The 21,930-nt window shown below is 32.5% G+C and overlaps 2 protein-coding genes across 2 annotated transcripts; one reads left to right on the top strand and one right to left on the bottom strand.

Moving 5' to 3' along the window:
* Positions 1-4,463: 4,463 nt before the first annotated feature.
* Positions 4,464-12,496, bottom strand: LOC117680522 (uncharacterized). The gene is made up of 8 exons (XM_066066383.1): positions 12,158-12,496; positions 11,433-11,564; positions 8,736-8,858; positions 8,423-8,567; positions 7,220-7,362; positions 5,804-5,868; positions 5,331-5,422; positions 4,464-5,128 (listed from the first exon to the last, which is right to left on the bottom strand). The coding sequence occupies exons 1-8, from the start codon at positions 12,494-12,496 to the stop codon at positions 4,950-4,952; spliced, it is 1,218 nt and encodes a 405-aa protein (XP_065922455.1). The 3' UTR covers positions 4,464-4,949.
* A 159-nt stretch (positions 12,497-12,655) lies between these two features.
* On the top strand, positions 12,656-21,613 carry LOC109619603 (uncharacterized). Its single transcript, XM_034464139.2, has 4 exons — positions 12,656-12,782; positions 16,542-16,717; positions 16,808-16,924; positions 17,451-21,613. Exons 1-4 carry the CDS (start codon positions 12,703-12,705, stop codon positions 17,489-17,491), a joined length of 414 nt encoding a protein of 137 aa, XP_034320030.2. The 5' UTR covers positions 12,656-12,702; the 3' UTR covers positions 17,492-21,613.
* Positions 21,614-21,930: the final 317 nt, after the last annotated feature.

Below are 21,930 nucleotides of genomic sequence, written 5' to 3'. Positions count from 1 at the left end.
GTCGATAATATTATAATAAACACGGAATGCCAACACGACAGATTACCTGCTCCATAACATTTAAACCGACGCCAAACAATATGGACAGTGTATATTGACGGCTTTTATATAATTATCTCCTTGTCATATTTTGAATTAAATTTTTGAAAACGATTTCTAATTTATATCACACACTCTCGATGCAAAAATACGTAACCAATTAGTTGACATAGCCAGAATTAAATTTATATTACTATCATACTAAAGCATACTTTTTCTTGTAGCAGCGGTATCCCGGTTGGGTGAGATGACGTCATTGTTAGTCACAGTGGAGATAAAACAGTCGGCAGCCGAGATGAACCCGAGGCTGTTACTTTTCTCTATTGACAAGGGGTGATAATCGTCTCACGTTGCTAAGAATCAACCAGAATGCACAGTAATGTAGAAAAAGCCGGTCACCTCTCAATTTCATCGACGCAACATACCAAATATGAAAAACTTTTATTGGCGAAGACCTTATTATGCGATTCAAAAGTGAAAAAAAAGATTAGAGGCGACTAACGTTCGGAACCCAGCTTTTGTTTAGATGTTTCATAATATTAATATTCCTGACGATGAGGTTTTCCTAGAACCTTTTATAAGGGGTTAAGGGTTGGTTTCAGCATCTGTTTATATACGTTTTAGCTATACATGTATTTGACTTGACAGTTATATTATCTAATCTTTATTTTTAGACGGGGTCACGTGACCCCGTCTATTGGTTTACTGTCAGCCGAAGTCTCAAACCGGAAGGCACGCGTAGAACACATGAATTGAGTATACGCGTAAGAAAATAGTGCAAAAAATTTGCATGCATTTCAGTAAATATGTATTATAAAAACACGCATTAAATCTTTTTAAGTCCTCTGTGTATAAACAAAATTCTATTTAGAAAATAAACAAATAGTTTTATTGATCAAAATATTCTTGCTCGGGTTCAAATGTGAAATGAGTTACGTAACTGAATGCACAGCGCCGTTGACGATTCAGTTGGTGTACGAGCTCATTAATCAATAGAAAAGGTTGATGGTGGAATCGAAATTAAAGTTCCCAAACACAATGTGCCATTTTTGAAAAGTTGTGAATCTTATTTGACAATCTTTCACCTTAATACTACCAAACTTCAAATCGGGACGGGTTATACACAGATGTTTTTCAAATTAAATAGGTGTTTCATTGGCTTCCAGTCTACTTGCTGTATGACTGCTGTTCGTCTCTAAAGTAATTTTGTACAAAGAAAATAAAAACAAGTCTGAATTTGCCTTCTCGTTCGTTGGCTCTTTAGTTGATTAAACTGAATTTAAATTTTAAACAATCCACTATAAGCAAAATCTATAATAGATTATACATTTTGGAAGACTTATACATCATATAATATATACAATCTTATAGATTGAAGAACCAAGTTAAAAGTTAATGTACAGGTTCATGTTCATGTTCACTATCAGGTTCAATTTTAATGACTTATACAAGATTGCTGTTGCACTTGTAGTTCTCAAAGTAAGGTTGGTCCCGTAACATTTACACGCTATTGGCGGAGTTGACAATCTCTGTTATTTATGTCTCTGATTTTCGGAGTATGATTTTTAATGAAAGGAACGGTTGTATCGTAATTCGTTTAGGTGATGCACGAGTTTACACAAAAAAGTAGTAAGTAGCGAACGGATTTATTTTTACCTATTAATTTTCCATGAATCGCAAATGAAGACAATCGTGTCAAATAAGTCGGTCTTAAAAATCAAAATGGCGACCGTAACAAATCTTTTTATTGTCAAAGTTCTTGGAATCCAATTGTAAAAAAAAAAATTTAACGTCAGGTGCCTGTGTTTGTTATCGGTATACAAATGTTAACTTTGTTTGTTAATTCAGCAGTTTTAGAGTTTTCGGTGTTTTCATAAAACTTTTATTACGGATACCGTCCGACTTGTGGATTTTTCCTTGGATCACAAAATAGAATAAATCTAATGATAAAAATTATCTACTTTGATATAGTTGTTTGATTTTCCCGGTTAGTAGTAATTTTTAAAATTTTTCCTTGGGGTCTTATTCTACATAATATACCGTTGTGTCAATTTTCTACAATTATGAAGGCCGGGATTGATTAAAATTTAGACAACGTATCAGACAATTGCAAAAAAGCCGAATTAACATAGATTGTAACAACTAATTCAAACTCATAAATTTTGGAAGCATATTCGAGGAAATCCAGGACAATTACAAATTCAAACTTTCAAGACCCCGTCTTTCAGTACTCTCAGTACTTTGATTTGAATACTACTGTGTGAGCAGCTACTGCTCCCGTAACAGCTTCTTTAATTCGGACGAACGCATCCTTTGGATTCGCACACTGTGTACTAACCGATTGCAAGCCGAGGACAAAGCAATTTCGCAGTAATCTTTGTATTCTCGTTAGATTTTGATATCTTATTTATAGATTCATGGCAAATCAGAAAAGTGTCCATACATAAAACAATGCAGCATCCAAAAATCCCAAACATTACCCTGTTTCTTCTCAAGGTACATTGGCCTTTAATTTCTTTGCTCGTGAAACGCAGTGCACATTGGATATCTAATCTCCGATAAAATAAATGCACATTTTGACTTATGAGGATTCCATCCTTTGGCTTATCTGAGAAATTTCCCTGGAGAGATAAACAAAGCATGCAGGAAAACCAGGTAACAAATTCCACAGAACGCGAAAACACGTGTCACCCGTCAGAACCACGTGGTCATCTGACATCACTGGCTTCTCCCGCCATGCTGGACGTGATTGTGCGGGACAGTAACACGGGGGCCCGCGCCAGAAACACGGACCCAAGAACTCATTCAGGTTTTGGGATCCATTAGCAATGATAAAAGAACAACTGCTCACGATTGTCAGACTCGTTAGGGATTGGCGAACAATTTATCAATGTAAACAGAACATGTTCTTTTCCTTTCTGTTTGAGAAAACTTGAACCCAAATGATACAACCCATCACGAACATTTAAGTTCAGCTTCGTTTATTCACTCATTTCACCTGTTGTGTTATATATGAAGTACTTCTTACAATTATTTTAACTAGACAATATATGTGGGCTATGGCTAGGTGAGAAAATAAGATGATTTGGATGAGCCTTGAGGAGAATATTAAAACGATTTTTTCTGCGTTAAAGGAAAGAGTATTTTCGAAATGACATAACAGACAAGCTGAATAAACTTGACTCCTCGTCGTCAGAGCGCTATGGTCAGTTATGACGTACACTGGGTTATATGACAACTTACAACCTTTAGCAAAAAATGCTTGATCTCATCTTGCGCCAAAATTAAACATCATAAAACGTAACTTGCATATATGCAATCATTGTTTGCATCCTTCATTGCCTTTGGTTTTGTTGTTCCCGCTGGATTTGATCCATGCGTGTCTTTTCCCCCATTTCCACTTGCACATACATAAACAGGGGGGAGGGGAGGAGGACTTTCATGAGCTTGCAAATCCAATCAACAGATTTATTATTAGTTGTGAGTACCAGCATGTAAATGTTACACAATGACAATTAAATCTAATCAATCCAAATCACTTTATAGGACGAAGTGAAAGAAGCATAGTTCGTAGTTATTTCTGCCTATTCCTGTTTTAGTTCTAATTACTACTTCTCAGTGTTTCTAATATACACTGCTTGAAAAAACAGCTTTACAAAGTAAGTAAAGGTATTGTAAATTTAATATTTACATTTACTTTAATTAGATTTACTGTTTTAAGTCAAAGTTGGTAAAGATCATATTTACATCAACTTTACTTGACCTTAAATGTGATGTAATGTCCCACATTGAATTAACTTTACTGAAATCAAATTTTAAGATTTAAGCAACTTTAATTTGTTCTTAAATAATAGATTTAGTACATTAAATTCAATATTTAAAAAACCTTAAATACCAACTTTAATTGCAGTAAAGTCAATTTTTGCACTATGTAAACTAGAAATTTTACAAAATTAAATCAATGTAAATATCCTTAAACATCATTTTAATTGCAGTAAATATAATGTTTACAAATTGTAAATTCCAAACTTAAATATGAAGTTTACTTCTTTTTTTTTTAGTTTAAAGTTATTTGAATCTAATAAATTCATAACCATGGATTTAAAAAATGAAAAAGAGAAAATAAAAAAGGGTGCAAAAAATGTTTATTAGTGAAAATATTTCCTTTTGATAAATGCTATTTAGATAAAAACACATTACATTTTCATAATTTACATATATATATTGTGTTACACAAAAAGTACATGCAATCTTCACCAATCATTAATTACAAAAAGGTTTACAGTTTTCAATTTATACAAAAATCCAGGAGAACTCCTCCTCTATGTCCGGCCTTTGCTGCTCCTTAATGGAACCCCTGGTTCTTTTCTGGAGGAGCCTCCTGCTTCTAGACGGACAGACTTCCAAATATTTTTTGTCCAAACTTTCTTTTACTGTCCTCCAAGTATCACTCTCCCATGAATATGGGTGTGATATGAAGCCCTCGTCAGCCTCTTCATCACTCGACATTAGGTTATGTGCTGACTTGGACTTCAATAGCTGTGTCACCATTTTTTTCTTTTCCATTCCCCAGTTTTTCTTTTCAGCTGCCTGGAGTCGACGTCGTACTTTCTACAATATGAATAATGATATCAATACACAACAGTAAAATAAAACATACTTCATCATCTTGTACCATGGAAGGACCAAAAAACTGACCATATTTGAAATAAAAAACTTAAGTAATTTTTACTCATAATAGTTACATGTATGACGATTGACTGCAGAGAGGCTGCTTCTTTTAAGTGTTGAAAACTGTGGTGTTGCATTTCAAGATTGAGGATGATCAGATTATTAAGTTCTTGAAGATTTGATATCTGTTATTTTTTTTGTTACGTATCTTAATTAAAATAAATTAAAAAAATAAAATCTCAATGACCATTATTGGAAGTTGCAAAGTTCTTTATTACGTCTCTAAAAATGGGTTTTAAAATACTTGCCTCTTTCTTTCTCTCATAGGTGGCTTGCCTCTGCTTGTGCAAAGCATCCTTGTTCTTGGATTTTCTATTGGCAGCCTCCTTTTTCGATGTAAAATATCTCTTCACAGCAGCTGCAAGAGAAATATAGTTCTTTTTCAAAAACAGTTTTCAGTGGTTACAATTGTTGGGAGATGCAGACAAAAAAATAAAATACTAGAGTTACCTTTAATGAATACAATGTAGTACGCAAACAAAAGGGGTTATTAATGTTGCAAAATTGGACAAAAAACAATAGATTTTAAAATTAAAATGAAAATATTAATGACAGTTTACCTTCTAAAACCTCATTTGCTACATCAGGAGCAACCCCCTTTACGCTTTTCTTGATATAATCAGTCAATTCACAATTCTCCTCGTCATAGAATCTACAAAACAGCATTTAAATCATATTTCATTGAAGAAAGTAAAGTAATGATAAATGCTTGTGTGCTTGTAAATATTAAGTTTCCATTCAATTTTCAAATATTAATAAAATTCATTTAATTGGCATAGAACTATAATAATATCAATACCATGATTCTCAGGTCTACCCCTAGGTATCAAATTTTTTTAATGTTTTAGGAATTATAATCAAAATTACAAGTTTTCAAAGTAACAAAGATAGTTCTGCATTGATCCGCTTATTATGGGCCAATGAAAGAATATAAACTAAACATCTCCCATTTTTCCACTAAAGTTTTATTAGTTATTATTCACCATCTGAACTTTATAACAAGTAAATTTGTGATAATTTGTTTTTGACTTACCTCTTCTGGTAGTCCCATTTCAAATCCATGTCCTCACCATTGGCAAAGTATTCCTTAACAGCTATCTACAAGACATAAGCACATAAACTGAATAAGGAAAAATATTATCCCTCTGTGTAAATTTTTATAATTTTCAATGTAAAATTTTGACAATAAACATGTTTATACTTTAAATATACTTTAAATACCATCTCCAATATTATGCAGTTGTCTATGCATTTGTGTGTCAATATTAATAACTTGACAGAGTACAAATGAACAGCCATAAAGTTCATAACATTTTACAGCTTAGACACTATATAGAGTATCAACCCGATTCAAATACTACCCCTCCCCCTATCAAAAAAAAAAAAAAAATGTGAAAATGAAGGCTATTTAACTAATAACTCTAATCTTCACAATAAGAAAATAAATTTCTTATATTGCATACAACATACATGTTAACTCTACCGATTTTCGACCCAATTTCCCGCCTACCGCTTTTAATTGAAAATCTACCGATTTTTCAAAAATTCAATTTTGCCTCGCTTGGGTAGCCATTTTGGAAGCCATTCTAGCTATAAAATCTCGCTAGTTCTTTAGATATCGCGTGACTTGAGTCAGGAACATTCAGACGTTTTTTACATAGCAATAATAATGTGGGTTTCAAGCATGCGTTTGACAATGAGTGGTGAACTTTTCTCATTGATTACATTAGTTACAAAAATGTCATCGACATCACCGCCCCGAAAAAGAAAAAGATATTATTCAAAGTTTAACACTGACTGGCTGAAGGTATTTGACTTTCTTCATAGATCAAAAAAAAAGGGGAACAGTAGGCGTTTTGTACGTTTTGTCATAACCGATTTCTCAACTTAGATTTCCCAAACTTTGTTCTATTATAACAGTGGCCATGACTATTCCCAACTCAAATGCAGAATGTGAAAGGGTGTTTTCTCATTTAAAAAAAATACAGACAAGTTTCAGATCTGAACTATCAAATGACACTTTTTCTTCAATTTTGGCCACAAAGTTAAATAATAACAAAAGTTGTTTTGAATCAATTCCAGAAAAGACCACTCTAAGAAAAGAAAAGCTAGCTACAAAATCCTACACCAATGAACACAAATAAATCTTTCTTTGCATGTGATATAAGTGTTATTGTTTCATTTATTGTATTCCTTCATATTCCTTATTGTAGCCATTAGCTTCACATGAAAATTGAAACCGCCGCGCACCGCGCGCAATGCTACCACTTTTGAGTTCAAAATCTACATATTTTTCATCACTGGAGGTTAACATGTATGAATTACAAACACAATTTTTGTTATTAAAAAAGATTGTAAAAAGTTAGCAGCTAAGTTTGCCTTGTTACAACATCAAAATTATACAGCTGTTAAATGAGTTTGGGTTAAAAATACATTGGAAATTACTTACCCTGATTCTGTTTGGGACACTGACTGGTGCTTGTGCTTCGTCTTTTTTTTGTGCAAGTTCTCGCAAATCTCTTTTCATGATCCCAATGTGGGCAAGAATTTCCCTCTGATTTTGAATTATCTCTCTTAGTTGTCCTTGCACACCTTTACAACAAAATTATGAAATTGTTACCGAAAATGCAAGTGTAAGCCTGCTTCATTGTTATCTACATGAACATTACATTATTTAGCTAATTCTACATTTAAATCAACTGGTAATAAAAACATTAATATTATGGTTTCAGACATTTAGAATTAGGGCATACCACTTTTTACTTAAAAATTTCACTAAATATGCATATTCTACTCAAGATGCCTATTCTTGCAATTTTTAAAGACTAGAACCGTTTTAAAAAGAGCTTGGACTTTGAGCAGCACGTGACAAACTCCAATCTGACGAAGGCAGGGTCTACTCATGGTTAACTATCCAATTATTGGCTTATAGATATGAATATATTGAACGCAATGACACTCGCCCGACTTCACCCAGAGATCAGATGTATATTTCGCTGAAACAGCGTCAATTTCACAAAGCATATCTTGGCAAACAACTTTCTGGTTTTGACAGTCTATTAATATTAATGAGTTTGTCTTAGCGAATTAGAGGAAAGTAGGTCAATAGTTGACAGTTTGTTTTGATGAGCAAACTAGATAGTAACATCCCACAGAAAGTCGAAGCTTTTGTTAAAATGTTTCTATATACATAATATACTGTATATATATATATATATATATGCAAGAATTAAACAGTCAGATAAAAATGAATAGCATAACTGTAGCATAACTGCTTGCAAGGATGTACTGCCTTTTACTGGTGACAAAAAAAAGTTTGTTTCAATATCTTTTAATTCTTAATTTCATTATAAATAATTCAAATGATTACAGCATTTATGCATATTGTAGAGGCACTTATATTCGTTGGGTTAAAATTTCGTTGTTTTTAAACCCAATACAATTTTGTTGGGATTTAATTTCTTAATATCGTCATATTGTAATTTCTAAAATGTATTACACATGAACTCTGTTAATTAATTTATGAATACTTTGGTAAAAATTCTTCAAGGATGTAATTTCGTTGATAAATACTGCCAACGAAAATAACGAAATTAATTCCTCAACGAATATTTCAGCTTCTACAGTATGTAATTTTTTATTTATTACTTACTGTTCTGTTGCGTTTTACTCGTCAAGGGTGTCATACGGGTTGTGTCCTTTTCTACTGGTTGGGTTAATAAGGGTTCAGCTCTTGATGCTCCTTTTTCTACTGGTTGGGTTAATAAGGGTTCAGCTCTTGATGCTCCTTTTCTTTGCTTAACAAACCAAAATTAAAAAAAAAAAGTTCTAATTTAAATACAAGGAATCAGAAATGGACAGCTGTTAGTGTAATATATTTATTTATATTTCAAAGATACACTGCAGATGTAATAAATTAATCAAATAAAATAAACACATATCAAATAAATAAACTATGTCTTTACCTTCCTGTAAAGATTGTCATCTTTATCAAGCGCGTCCTCTGACTGCGATTCCTGTAATTGTCTGGAGTTGTTTGTTGGTTGTTTTCTTGGAGATCTTCTTACAGGTGTGCTAGTTCTTGCATTCTGAGGAATTCAAACATATGATGTATATGTACATGTATTGCTAATAAACACATGCACCTGTTCAAATAATTATATCTCAATAAAGAAAAGTTATCATCTTGTTTATGATTATATGTTACATGCTTTGTAAGGCTGGGACGATACTTTACTTAGCTGATTCGGTACATATCACAACACCTGAGAATCAATATGATACATATCTCAATACACTGCATAAAAAAAAGGGCTTAAGTTGTGGAGGTGTTACCATGTTTTTAAAGTTAATAAAATTAAAACATAGTTTGTCAATTAACAAAAGATTGCAAATCATTGCCATCGGTTAATAGCAGTTAGAGACCTCATCATAAGTATGTCATGATTGTCATCTAACATTTTTTCATTATCTAGCCTTCCTTAAAAATTGTAAGTTACAATGTGCGTAAAAGTCAATCTTTTCGATAGATTGTGAATCGCTTTGTTAATCAAATTGAAAAAGAATACTGGACATTTGAAATATTTACCAGTTTTGCCAGTGGGACCAGAAAATTTCAAAAACTCTAAGATTAGCTTCATAACAGTTTTGCCAACTTAACCTTGTCTTCCACCATTTTTGTACTTTCACATAAAACGCACAGACTAAAATTAGCAAATAAATGAAGCTCTGACATTTTTGGAAAAAAATTAAAAACCGTTGCTCCGATAATCTTGTATTGATGGTATTTATTCAGTACATTGATCCCCAGATTATCATAATTATGTGATGCACCAGACCTCTCTAATGTTTTGCCAGCTTTGCTTTAAAGGTCATATGAAACGATATCCTGACCATAGTGAGTTATATACGGGAATGAGTTCATAAGTGCCTATTAAATAAGACTGACATTGTTTTTGGATATTTTATGCAAAATGTGAGCGCCACAGTCGATCAAAATCACTTAATCGGGAAAACGATCATTGACTTACGCGGCTTACCTCCCTTGCTTATGACGTCAGTAAGACCCAATAGCCTTATAAAGCTATGTTGTGAATACAGATATCCAAGTCATTTTGCAGCATTTTAAAAGAAAAAAAATACTATTTTATATAAAAACTTGTATAATTATACTATAATCAACCATGTCAGTATTTTTTTTATCTCAAGAAATGAAATCGTGTGCGTTTATATTTAATAGCGTGTACATATTCAGTTTCGAGACTGGACGGAGAATGAATTATTTTCTTCATAGATCCACATGCAAGTATAATATAATTTTAATATTAGGGTGTATATATATGTTTTATTTCGATCTTTTTAATGAAATTGACAAATTCAAAAATAACTGATTGGTTTTTTCCCATTTGCACGTTTATGCAATTCATTAAGATTTTTTTCCAAACAACTTATATATAGGCCTCGTGGTGCCTCATTCGCTTCACGATTAACCTATATTGTTTGTTTCGCTTTCAAATTCACAAATATGTTACCATCTAATTATTTTAGTCTAAGAGAAATTTCTTCAAGTGTTTTGTTTTTGAAACGTGTACTTGTATGTGCAGTGTTTTGATTTTACAGCGTGTATGTGCGGTGTTTACTCACATACCCCGTCTATCTCACTTTCTTCCGCAATGTTTTCTTTCGGGTTTTTTTTTTATCATTATTGATGCTTGTACTTAATAAAATCTGTTTATTATCTTCACATTCGTTCACAACTATTTTTATCAAACAACCGATTTATTTTACCAATACATTTCTAAATCCTTAAATGCCATATTTCCGCGATCTAATTTAATGAAAACGTTAATACACGTGTACACAAAGTATTTTCTAATATAAAGATATTGCTACATGTATATATCAATAAGTCAGAAATAAAATTTAAGAATAATTTTGCGGCATTTTATAGCTGCTCTTAAATACAAACTATGTACACAATGCCTCAAACATTTTCATTGGCCTGCCTTATACTTTTTTTGGTGATAAAATAAATCAAATCAATTAAAATGCTTTAATTCCCTTTAAATGTAGCTCAATCATTATACGTACCGAAGAAGAAAATGATGTTTCTATTTCAAAAGGATAAGGATAATTCATTAATCAGCTGTTAATGTTGGAGCATTTCTTTCGTTAAATTTCCACTGCAGTACGGGATCTTCATCATGATTTTACTCTGGTGAGAAGCTGATATTAGATTTATTCATTAACGACCACTTAAAACTAAGTCATCTGTAGGCTTCTACGAAATCAAATGGTCTCATTTGAAAAGAAAGACACGTTCATATATGCAAAAATTACTAAAATTTAATCGATAAACTACTGTAAAATTACACTAGTTTTGATGCATTGTTTACATCGGTGGGTCTTTGTGACGTCATAAATCCACAAAATCAAGAACGATAAGCGGGGAAGAATTTTTTCAGGTGCTCAGTTTTCACGGTTATTTCTCAGTAATGCAAAGGCAAAAAAATCTTGCATCACGTATTTTAACATTTGTTTATACCAAGCTTTATATTTATGAAAGAAAATCATAGTGTTAAAAATCGTTTCATATGACCTTTAAATTCCAGTCCCATCTTGATTTGTATTCTATTTACTGAGTATCAAACTTAAGATTTTACCTTGAAAAAGGAGCGTTGACCTTCGTCATCTGTTTCCTCATCAGATTTTTCCATTAATATTCTGTGGGTCTCACTCAGTGCTGACTTCTTTCTGGGTGACCGTCTCAATGGTACCATTGGCACTGCAGATTTCTAAGATAAGAAGCAAATCAAAATAAATTTTAATCAATTGCCTGTAGGTTTTAGCTACTGTCTAGAGAATTTGACAATTTGTGCAGGAATAGCAGATGAAATATATATAGAAAATAAAATAGGTTTGCCAGGGATCTGCACTGATATTGTTTAAGCATGTGCGGATCTAGGAGGCCCAGCCCCCCCCCCCTGAAAATTTAAATTGAATGTACTTAATAAAACTACCGAAAACATGTATGTACTTTTGAACTCTCCCTCCCCATCGGCCTTGTTAAAATATTACATGGACCCCCTCCCCAATAAAAAATTTCTTAAAAAAATGTTGGATATCCACTGACACTGGAAGTATATGAGTATTAAATGGGCATTTTTATACATGCAAATACAATAAACTTAAATAACTTCAAGTACCCATGTTTACATAGATATATCGCATTTCTTTGTTTTCTTGTTTGACTGGCAAATGTTATATTCTATGTTAAGATTTATAAAACGATGATACATGGCTAACACAGAGTTTTTCAACTTTGTGCAAATACATTACGTACAATAATATTACTATTAAAATAAATTACATTTCTAAAAAAACTTACCGTCGTCAGAATGGACTCGGATTCCGCTTCGCTGGCAGGAGACATCGGACGAATAATGCGCTTCTTTTTCTTTGAACGTTGGTTTCTCACTGGACTTTGGCTCGGACCAGTCTCCATGCCGCTTATTTCTGTGGCCGTTTCCTCGATTCGCAAGTCAAGATCTTGACTTTCCTCATCTGGATCAGAAGTGCTATAGTTATATTCCGACATCGTTCTGTTGTTCTCGACTCGAATGAGAGTGCTAAGCGATTTTAAACTTAGCTGAATTTGTATGTGCGCCCTCAGCTCTGATTGGCTAGCAGCATCCTTCTCCATATTTGGGAGTACCAAGGTAGGCATTCGTCGAATGATTCGTGCGCTTTCAAGTTACCGTTTATATTCTAACTTTATGAATAATTCCAATAACTGGACATTGTTATAACCAATTTCTTTAAAAGAGTCATTTTTCAAGACAATATAAACATAAAAACAAATTATCATAAACTTTGTTTAGAAAATGCGAATGCGACTACATCCATGCAACAATTAACTCAGGATATCAGTGGATGGACGATTGGCGCAATTTTGAAAGCAAGGGGAAGAACATTGGATTCATTGAAGCACAAAAACCGCATTCAAGTGCACTGTAAGTTGGATTTTTAATTCTTAACGACCTATAGTCTTAACTTAACTGCAATTTTTTTACAGCTCTAGGCATAGTTAGAAAAATGCACATTTCCCCCGATATATAACGCATGCAAATTTGCGCGGAATATTAAACTACTCAGCACTGCTGTAAGAGCTTGTCGCGAACGTTTTTCTTATTGACAATCCTGCCATTCTAGAATGAAATAGGGATGGTAAAAAAAAGTAAGACAAAAAGACCGTAACGAACCTGGTTAACTGTTAAGTTAGACCATAGATTAACAACATTATTTAAAGCGGAAGGGGGGGGGGGGGGCAGTTAAATCCGACAAGCGCACAAAATCATTATTTAAAAAATCGCCAACCTTAAAAAAATCCTAAGTATGTAAGCAGAAGTTGGAGAGGCTAGTTTATAGGGATTGATAAAGTTTTAATAGGATAGTATAGGTTTTTTTATTAGCTCAAAACCTCATGGTTTTTAGGCATTGTATAAATACATGTAAGTACATAATCAGTGTGAACAAATATTTTGCAGTACACAGACACATCTTCGATTATGTGATATTACCACAAATAAACAATGTAATAATTACATAAAATATAAATATATATCAGGTCCAGCACAATCTCCAGATTGAGCTATATAGCTTGAATAAGCTAAATAGCTTTATAAAGCTATTCAAAATAGCTTAATAAAGCTATTAATATGCAGTTTTTGAAGAAAATATTAATTGTAAGAAATGGACGAAAAATCGCAATTAACTTGCTAATAATATTTGCGCCACTGACCATTATAAACTTGACCCAAATGTAAGATAGTTTTAACACTGCAGCTTTTAAACACTTTTAAGCAAAAAATATATTTCCATTGTTTGGGTAACTGTTCACCACTTTGTGTGCAATGAGGCGTGGATAAGTATGATTTCTTCTCATTGTGATAAATTATTACCAATCAATTATCTTGTTCACCATAACTGACCTCCTTTATATGTTTGAATATCCTTTGAAACTCCCTGGGGTTATTGTCATGTAGATAATCATTAATCAAGTCTGTTGCCCTGTTGTTTCATGTACCGTCTCCTGGTTTTTAATACACATACATCTTGCTTTGATTAAAAGTTCCCTATTGTACATGTTCCTATCATTATTATATGCTCGTAGGACATTACGACAGTATGTATGTAAGTAAAGAGTACATTTTTTATCAAACCAGATTTTGTTTGTAACTTTATAGGGTTTGTTGCTGCTGCTATTAAGGGATAAGACATTGGGAAACATCAAATTTTCTGATGGGGGGGGGGGGGGGTCATTAACCCCTATTGTAGTGTTAATGTTGATCAATTTCCTTATAATTGTTTACATGTTTAATTATTTAAAGGCTTCCATAAAGTGGGAAGGGCAGTTTCTTATGTTCGTTTTTGATTGTTATGAATTATAATAGTGTAATAGTGAAGCCCCCCACCCCACTCCAACCCCTTTATTATGAATGCTAAAATATGACAATAATCAGCTTGACAGTCTTATCGTACATAAAAAAAAATGTATGACAAAATAATTTAAAGCTGCTTGGTCCGATTTTTTTGTAATTACAGTATCAATTTTTTTTCCATACAAATCATTTATCTTAGAAAGTTATGGACTTTCTCCTATTTACACTAGCAGAATCAGTCTCCTGTCAAAGTTAGAAATATTCAAAGTAAATAAAAATAATTTCTCTTTGGGCAAACGAAAAAACATACCAAAATGCATCACGGGAAAGTTTAGAAAAGGAAACTGCAGGGTTTCGTCCCCCGAATGATTGGGGTTATTCAACCCGCATGCTATGCATCGATTGTAAAGGAAGCAGACTTTAGAAATATTGGCTAACAGAACGTACACATGTTTATTTGTAATTTGTTTGATCATTTCGACCTTTATCTAAAGCGATGTCAAATTCGTAATACAACCGTTCCCGTCTCGTCGTCAGGGGTGAAATTTAACATGAGGCGAAATAACGCGGTACCTTTTAATGTCGTTTGTTTTGTTAGCAAATTTTGTACGTATTTTTCTTCTTTGAAATTTGGCATAATTGACGGGTAAAACTACTGCAATGTCTATTATTATACATATACTAAGCATAGCCATCGTTTAAAAGCGTGCATAAAATTTGATATAAAATCGGACCAAGCAGCTTTAATGAAGGTACCCTGAATAGCTTAATAAAGCTTATTCAAGTCATATAGCCAAGTCTGGAGGTTGTACTGTACCTGAAATTTATAGTCAGATAGAGGAAGGTACATGTCTATTTACTGCAACATGAAATTTATATTCAAATAAATAATATTTTACACAACAATAAAGCCTTTCAAAATTTGTTAATATCGTTATTTGCAGATTGCTACATGTTTTTATTTTTCACACACAAAGAAAGCAAAAGCAATAAACAAGTGCCAAATTTTAGTAAACAGAATGAGTATGATTAATGCATAGATAAGAAATATTATCCAATGCCCTACTCACTCAGCACAAGTCTGTGGAGGTTATTTGTTTATTAATTACTTGTTAATTGCATGTCAGGGTGAAGAGAAGCTGGACTTTGCATGTGGTCACACTATGAGGTCCCACTTTGTTTACAACATTTCTTTGAAACTGACATGACCTCTTTAACATGACTGGTATCATTAGTCATCAAGAATGCATTTCCACAAACCATGCTGTTAAATGTGAATGCAATCAGTAATCAAGATAAATTTATTTATACCTTTAGCATCTCATTGTTGATGAACCCACCATGTTCTTATCCAGCATGTGATATTAGAATTTTTGCATTAGCATAATTTTGATAAAGGGAACAAAAGATCAAAACATTTCTTTGTAATTAACATTCCGGAAGCAAAATAGCAGGCTATTCCCACTCATTTTTAAATTAAAATAAGAAAAAAAAATGCACAAAATGATATTACATAAATGTACTGCATTCCTTAATTTGAGTACTTGCTTAACTATTTAAAATATCAGTTTCAAGAGGACTGCTATTTTATTTGGGGGGGGGGGGGGCTTTTCGCTTTCTGACTGAATAGTGATCCGCAAAATTATTTTTAAGTCAAGTAGGAAGTATATTTGAAGAAAATTCAAAATAATGGTGATTTGATTGTGAATACCGGTACTAAGATATACTGATAAAAGTGGATTTCATTAAATCTTTTGACTGTTATACATCAGAATTATGTAGGTACATAATAATGATTTGTTTATGGTTTACACAGTTGATTTCACTCATTAGTTGTGTGACACATTTCATTCTGAACTAAAACATAACAAAATAGCCTATAAATGTTAAAATCTAAGTTTATATGGATGTTAACACTAAACAGTCTTTAGAAGTAACTTATTGCTGAGGAAAGTGAAAATATATTTCCTAATATTCAATATATATTGCATTTTTATGATTGAGGAGTTACAATGTATTAAGAAATGGGCATACACATGTATTCTAAAGGGATTTTTTGAAAATAGATAATGAATTTGATAATATTCTTAAAAATTTTAATCCTTAATCTTAATGTTTAACATTTACAGTGTACAAGTATTTGAAGTTTGTAAATCTTAAGTGATTATATGTTTTGAAATCAGAATATGAATTGAATTCCGGTAGGTGTCTGATACCTATTGTAGTTTTAATATTGTTTATTCCAAATGGGTGACGGTCATGCAGGTTGGTTAATACTATATTGAACTGTTTTATTTATGTTATATATATGACTATGTATATGACTTTTAGATCAATGGGAAAAGAAAAAGGAAGAAAAAGCGTAGCAGCTGTAAAAGCAAAAACTAAGAGAAGGCGACTAAGGAAAAAAAACCTCCTGAGGTTACATGCAAATCAGCAAATCACACCATTGAATTCTGAAGAATGCCCCTCAAATGGAGATGCTGAAGAAGCTGCAGTGGACAGTGGTATAGAAGCTAGTAAAATAACAATTCAACACTATGCTAAAAAAATGTCACTATTTTGATATTTATTAATACTAATGGTTTTTATTTCAGAACAAGAAGACTTGAAAGATGATAGACTTTTTAAGGACTTCGTAAGATATGTAAAGGCAAAGGCGGATGTAAAGAAATACAGCAGTGGTTATGTTGTAAACACTGTTGATGGAATTGGTATGGGTACATTTTACTTTACATAAAAAAGCTTTGTAGGATTTTGATATAATGTACTTTCATATTTGACTGCTATTTGACTGACTTCACATTAATGTTTAAATTGAAACTTAAAGTTCAGTGCATGTATATTGTCAAATGCATGTATATTGAATTCAAATATTAAGAATGTTTGTCTTACAAAGGGAGATAACACATTTTAGTGTATGTGACTTAATAGTTTTTAGATGGGATCTGTATGAGGATCGTGTACCTTGGTAGTGCATTTTTTAAGACTGATTTATCTATTTGAATTTTAGTCAGGATTGTGAAAAAAATATTATATTTTCTATTAGAATATACAGAAAGATGATGCATAAAATAGTATTTGCAATTATAATATACTAAAGAATGACATTTTAACTCCTTCATATTTTCAATACATTGATTTTTTTTATCAGGTAAATGTATGCTTCAGTTTATTGAAGTTTTTGCCCAGTTATTGAAAGAAATTGCTTTTAAGTTTACGTTTTGTATTTGGTTTCAGTGAAAAGGCATGTTTTTTTGACGGAACCATACAAGTTCTAATTTAATGAGAATGGAACGAAAAAGAAAAAGAAGGGAACCAAAAACCTGTTCTGGATGTGGTGAAGAATATTCTGGGAGGCATCTATTAAGACACACTTGTTCATCAAATCAAACAGAGGATCCTAGTGATGATACTAGAAAAGTACATGCAGCGCCTATAGTGAAATCTGTGACAGATGCAGAAAGGTCAGAAAACCGGACACTCACAAGTTTAGAACATGATGAAGATGATATTGTAATGGAAGAAGAGGATGATATTCCAACGAATGATGTCTGTTTATCTGAGTCCTCCGACAATGAAGAGGAATTGTGTGAAATAGATATCGATTCCATTTTGGATGAAGAAGATTCAAGTCAAGAATTAGATAATACCAACTTGTTGATTGTTTCAGTTTTGAAAGTATTATTGCGCTGGCAGTCCTTGTTTTATGTGTCTGATCTTGCATTGTCATATTTACTTCTTCTTGTCAAATCATTATTATACTTAGTGTCAGCTGCCTCAGAGTTTTCTAAAGATTTGTACAAGAAATTTCCATCCAATTTATATCAGTTGAATAAGAGTATTTCCTTTAAAAATGATATGTTTCGAAAATATGCGGTATGTCCGAAATGTTATGCTCTTTATGATTTTGCAGAGTGTGTAAATGTTATTGAAGGTGATGAAATGTCTAAAAAGTGTACAAATGTTTTGTTTCCAAATCATGCTCTTCGACACTTTCGAAAGCCTTGTGGAGAATTTCTTTTAAAATCAGTAACTGTAAATGGTAAAAAAAAACTTGTACCAAGAAAAAGTTTCTGTTATAAGAGCATTGAAGAAAGTTTGCAAATTTTGGTAAAAAGAGAAGGTTTTGAAGATCTTTGTGAATCTTGGCGCTATAGAAATGTACCAGATGAAATTCTCATGGATGTGTATGATGGTAATGTGTGGAAATGTTTCAATGGAGGAAAATTTGAATTTTTTACATCACAACGTAATTATGGCATTATGTTAAATGTAGATTGGTTTCAGCCGTTTAAACATACAAATTATTCTGTGGGTGCTATTTATGTAACCATTTTGAACCTGCCAAGAGTTGAAAGATTTAAAAAAAAAAATGTCATTTTAGTTGGACTTATTCCTGATATGAAATCGGAGCCACCCACTAATACATTTATTGATCCTTTAGTTGAGGAGCTGAAGCAAGCTTGGAGTGGTTTTTATATGAAGAGTTATAACTCCCCATCACAACCTGTAAAATTTAAATTAGCCTTAATTTGTGTTGGATGTGATATTCCAGCAAGTAGAAAATTATGTGGGTTTTTAGGACATGCAGCAACTAAAGGTTGCAACAAGTGCATGAAAACATTTGATGGTGGGGTGGGAGAAAAGAATTATGGGGGTTTTGATATGTCACTTTGGGAAGACAGAAATTTGGAAGTTCATAAAGAAATTGTTAAGAAAATTGTTAGAAGCAAAACAAAAACTAGTAGGGAGAAATTAGAGAAGGAATATGGGGTTAGATATTCTGTTTTGTTAGAATTGGCGTATTTTGACCCTGTTACAATGACTATCATTGATCCCATGCACAATCTATTTTTGGGGACTGCAAAGCGAATGCTTTTGATATGGAAAGATCATAAGGTCTTACGACCTGAGCATTTTGATATGATGCAGAAACGAATTGAAAAAATATCTTGTCCATCAGATGTAGGAAAGCTTCCCCAGAAAATGGCTAGTAGTTTTGGATCCTTCAATGCTGATCAATTTAAAAATTGGACAATTCTTTTTTCCATCTATGCATTGAAAGGAGTTTTGCCAGAGGAGCATTTAGAATACTGGCGAAAATTTGTATTAGCCTGTAAAATATTATGTACACGAACTTTGTCGAGAAATAATGTGAAAGTGGCCCACCTTTTGTTAATTTCTTTTTGTAAGAAAGTAGAACGGGCATTTGGTAGTGAATGTATAACTCCAAATATGCACTTGCATGCTCATCTTGACAAATGTTTATATGATTTTGGACCTGTGTATTCATTTTGGCTCTTTAGCTTTGAAAGGGAAAATGGGATTCTGGGATCAATTCCATCTAACAAAAGGAATATTGAAATTCAGCTGATGAGAAAGTTTCTTAAAAACAGTCATGCTGTTGACCTTTTTTCTGATTCAGTCTTAGAGGAACAATTTGGACCTGACTTTCTAAAACTTAAAGTTTTGCATGAGGATAATGAAAGAGGAACGTTAAGTCTGATGAACACAGGTGCCAGTTATGACCTAGTCAAAATGTCCTCTAAAGATGTCCGTGTTGAATCACTATGTTGGACAATAGATTCTTTTTCTGGTGTAAAAGTATCAACATTGAAGAATTGTACTTTAAGTGAAAGAGATGTGTCTTTTTTGAAAAGAATGTACAATGTTTTATATCCAAATATTGAAGAAAGTAGAATCACTGTTTGTAATACTTGTAGATCTACTAAATATGTAGATATATTTGGCTCAGTTTTAGGAATCAAATTGGGAAGGAGTAATAGGTCTTCATTGATAAATGCGTACTGGCATAAAGATGACGGTCAGATTTGTGATTACGAAGAAATGGGATTAGCACCTAGACCAGGGCAAATTGAGAACATTTTATTACACAATGTTTTAGTAGATGAAAAATCTTGTGTGCATCTATTAGCTCGTGTTAGTTGGTTTGCAAAGCCAAATGAATATGTACTAAATTACTATGGAAAACCAGTTGAAGCATGGAGTTGTGATTTGTTTGATGTCCAAGGACCATCAATGTATATACCTGTTCAAAGAATTAGGTCTAAATTTGTATATGCAAAAGATGAAGTAAGAGGGCAAAATGTTATTGTTGTAGTGCCCAGGGAACGATTTTTGTGTTAAACAGGTTTATGTCACTGTTTATACTTAGTGGGATACATGTATTTTGTAGAGGAAAACAATAACATTTAAGAATATATTGTCTTTAACAAGCTATATATAGATTTTAAATGTTCAGTACTATTTTCCAATGTTAAGGTCCTAAAAATTACATGTTTATATATATATTTATATATATATATTTATGTTACAATACATGATTATTTTTCTAAAGCAGTACACTTAGAGCACACGTATATACACATTCATTTCTTGCATACACACTTTACAGCTTTGTGAAGTCAGCACATACAATTATTTGTGTGAAGCTTGACACATAGAGCACACACGTACATACACACACATTTCCTACGTACACACTTTACCGCTTTGTGAAGTCAGCACATACATTTATATGTGTGAAGCTTGACACATAGAGCACACACGTACATACACATACATTTCCTACGTACACACTTTACCGCTTTGTGAAGTCAGCACATACATTTAATGTGTGAAGCTTGACACATAGGGCACACATGTATATACACACACACATCTTACATGCACACTTTACCGCTTTGTGAAGTCAGCACATACATTTATATGTGTGAAGCTTGACACATAGGGCACACATGTATATACACACACACATCTTACATACACACTTTACCGCTTTGTGAAGTCAGCACATACATTTATATGTGTGAAGCTTGACACATAGAGCACACATGTATATACACACACATATCTTGCATACACACTTTACCGCTTTGTGAAGTCAGCACATACATTTATATGTGTGAAGCTTGACACATAGGGCACACATGTATATACACACACATTTCTTACATACACTCTTTACCGCTTTGTGAAGTCAGCACATACATGTATATGTGTGAAGCTTGACACATAGATCACACATGTATACACAAATTCTTTAACATACAATATAGTTATGATGACTTTTTTTTTTTAAAGTAACAAATATTAATTATTGAAATATGACAATATAACTTCATTATTTGTTTAATCTTTTGAATGCAAAAGACAAGAAAAATGTATACAAAAATGCTGGATTTATTTAACTGCTATACTATATTATTTTTGCTCATTTTTGTGCTGCACAATTTATTGACACCAACATGATGTAGACAATTTTGCATTCTGCATATTTTTAAATATTTTTTTCTTCTTTGTTTTTAATTTGCTTATGTGTTTGAACTTACATTACATATTTGTTTTATTTTTAATGAAATAAAATATGGAGCATTTAAGCATACTTGTAATTATAGTTTCATTTCGATACAATGAATACTTGGGATTATTTCAGAAAAGGAAATGTTTTTTTCCCAATTGTGATGACATAAATTACAATTTAAGGTCCATGTGCTGTTAAAAACTCAAAAATGTTCCTCTGTATATGACACATTGCGTCATAATGATCAGCGTTCAGTTGCATGTATCCTAGGTAGTCTTTATTTTCAAAGTAAGGAAATGCTTTAAATCAAATTTGGTTTGTTGGAAGTGTGATGGAGCTTTAAGCAAAGGAACAATTGATATTACCGATACAAAAGCTGTTGATTAGAAAGAT

The sequence above is a fragment of the Magallana gigas genome, chromosome 7, assembly GCF_963853765.1.
Source record: "Magallana gigas chromosome 7, xbMagGiga1.1, whole genome shotgun sequence".
NCBI classification, from domain to species: Eukaryota; Metazoa; Mollusca; class Bivalvia; order Ostreida; family Ostreidae; genus Magallana; species Magallana gigas.
Note: the sequence above shows the minus strand (reverse complement) of the source record. Positions and strands in the feature narration are given on the sequence as shown.

Bases quoted from the DNA above. Each gene is read 5' to 3' on its own strand.
- LOC109619603 (XM_034464139.2), top strand. From the start codon at position 12,703: ATGGACGATTGGCGCAATTTTGAAAGCAAGGGGAAGAACATTGGATTC. The intron at 16,718-16,807 runs GTATAGAAGCTA...TTTTTATTTCAG, and splicing joins AGAAGCTGCAGTGGACAGTG to AACAAGAAGACTTGAAAGAT. The intron at 16,925-17,450 runs GTATGGGTACAT...ATTTGGTTTCAG, and splicing joins AAACACTGTTGATGGAATTG to TGAAAAGGCATGTTTTTTTG.
- LOC117680522 (XM_066066383.1), bottom strand. From the start codon at position 12,496: ATGCCTACCTTGGTACTCCCAAATATGGAGAAGGATGCTGCTAGCCAA. The intron at 8,859-11,432 runs GTAAAATCTTAA...TGAATTCCTCAG, and splicing joins GTCAACGCTCCTTTTTCAAG to AATGCAAGAACTAGCACACC. The intron at 5,423-5,803 runs GTAAGTCAAAAA...GCTGTTTTGTAG, and splicing joins AAATGGGACTACCAGAAGAG to ATTCTATGACGAGGAGAATT.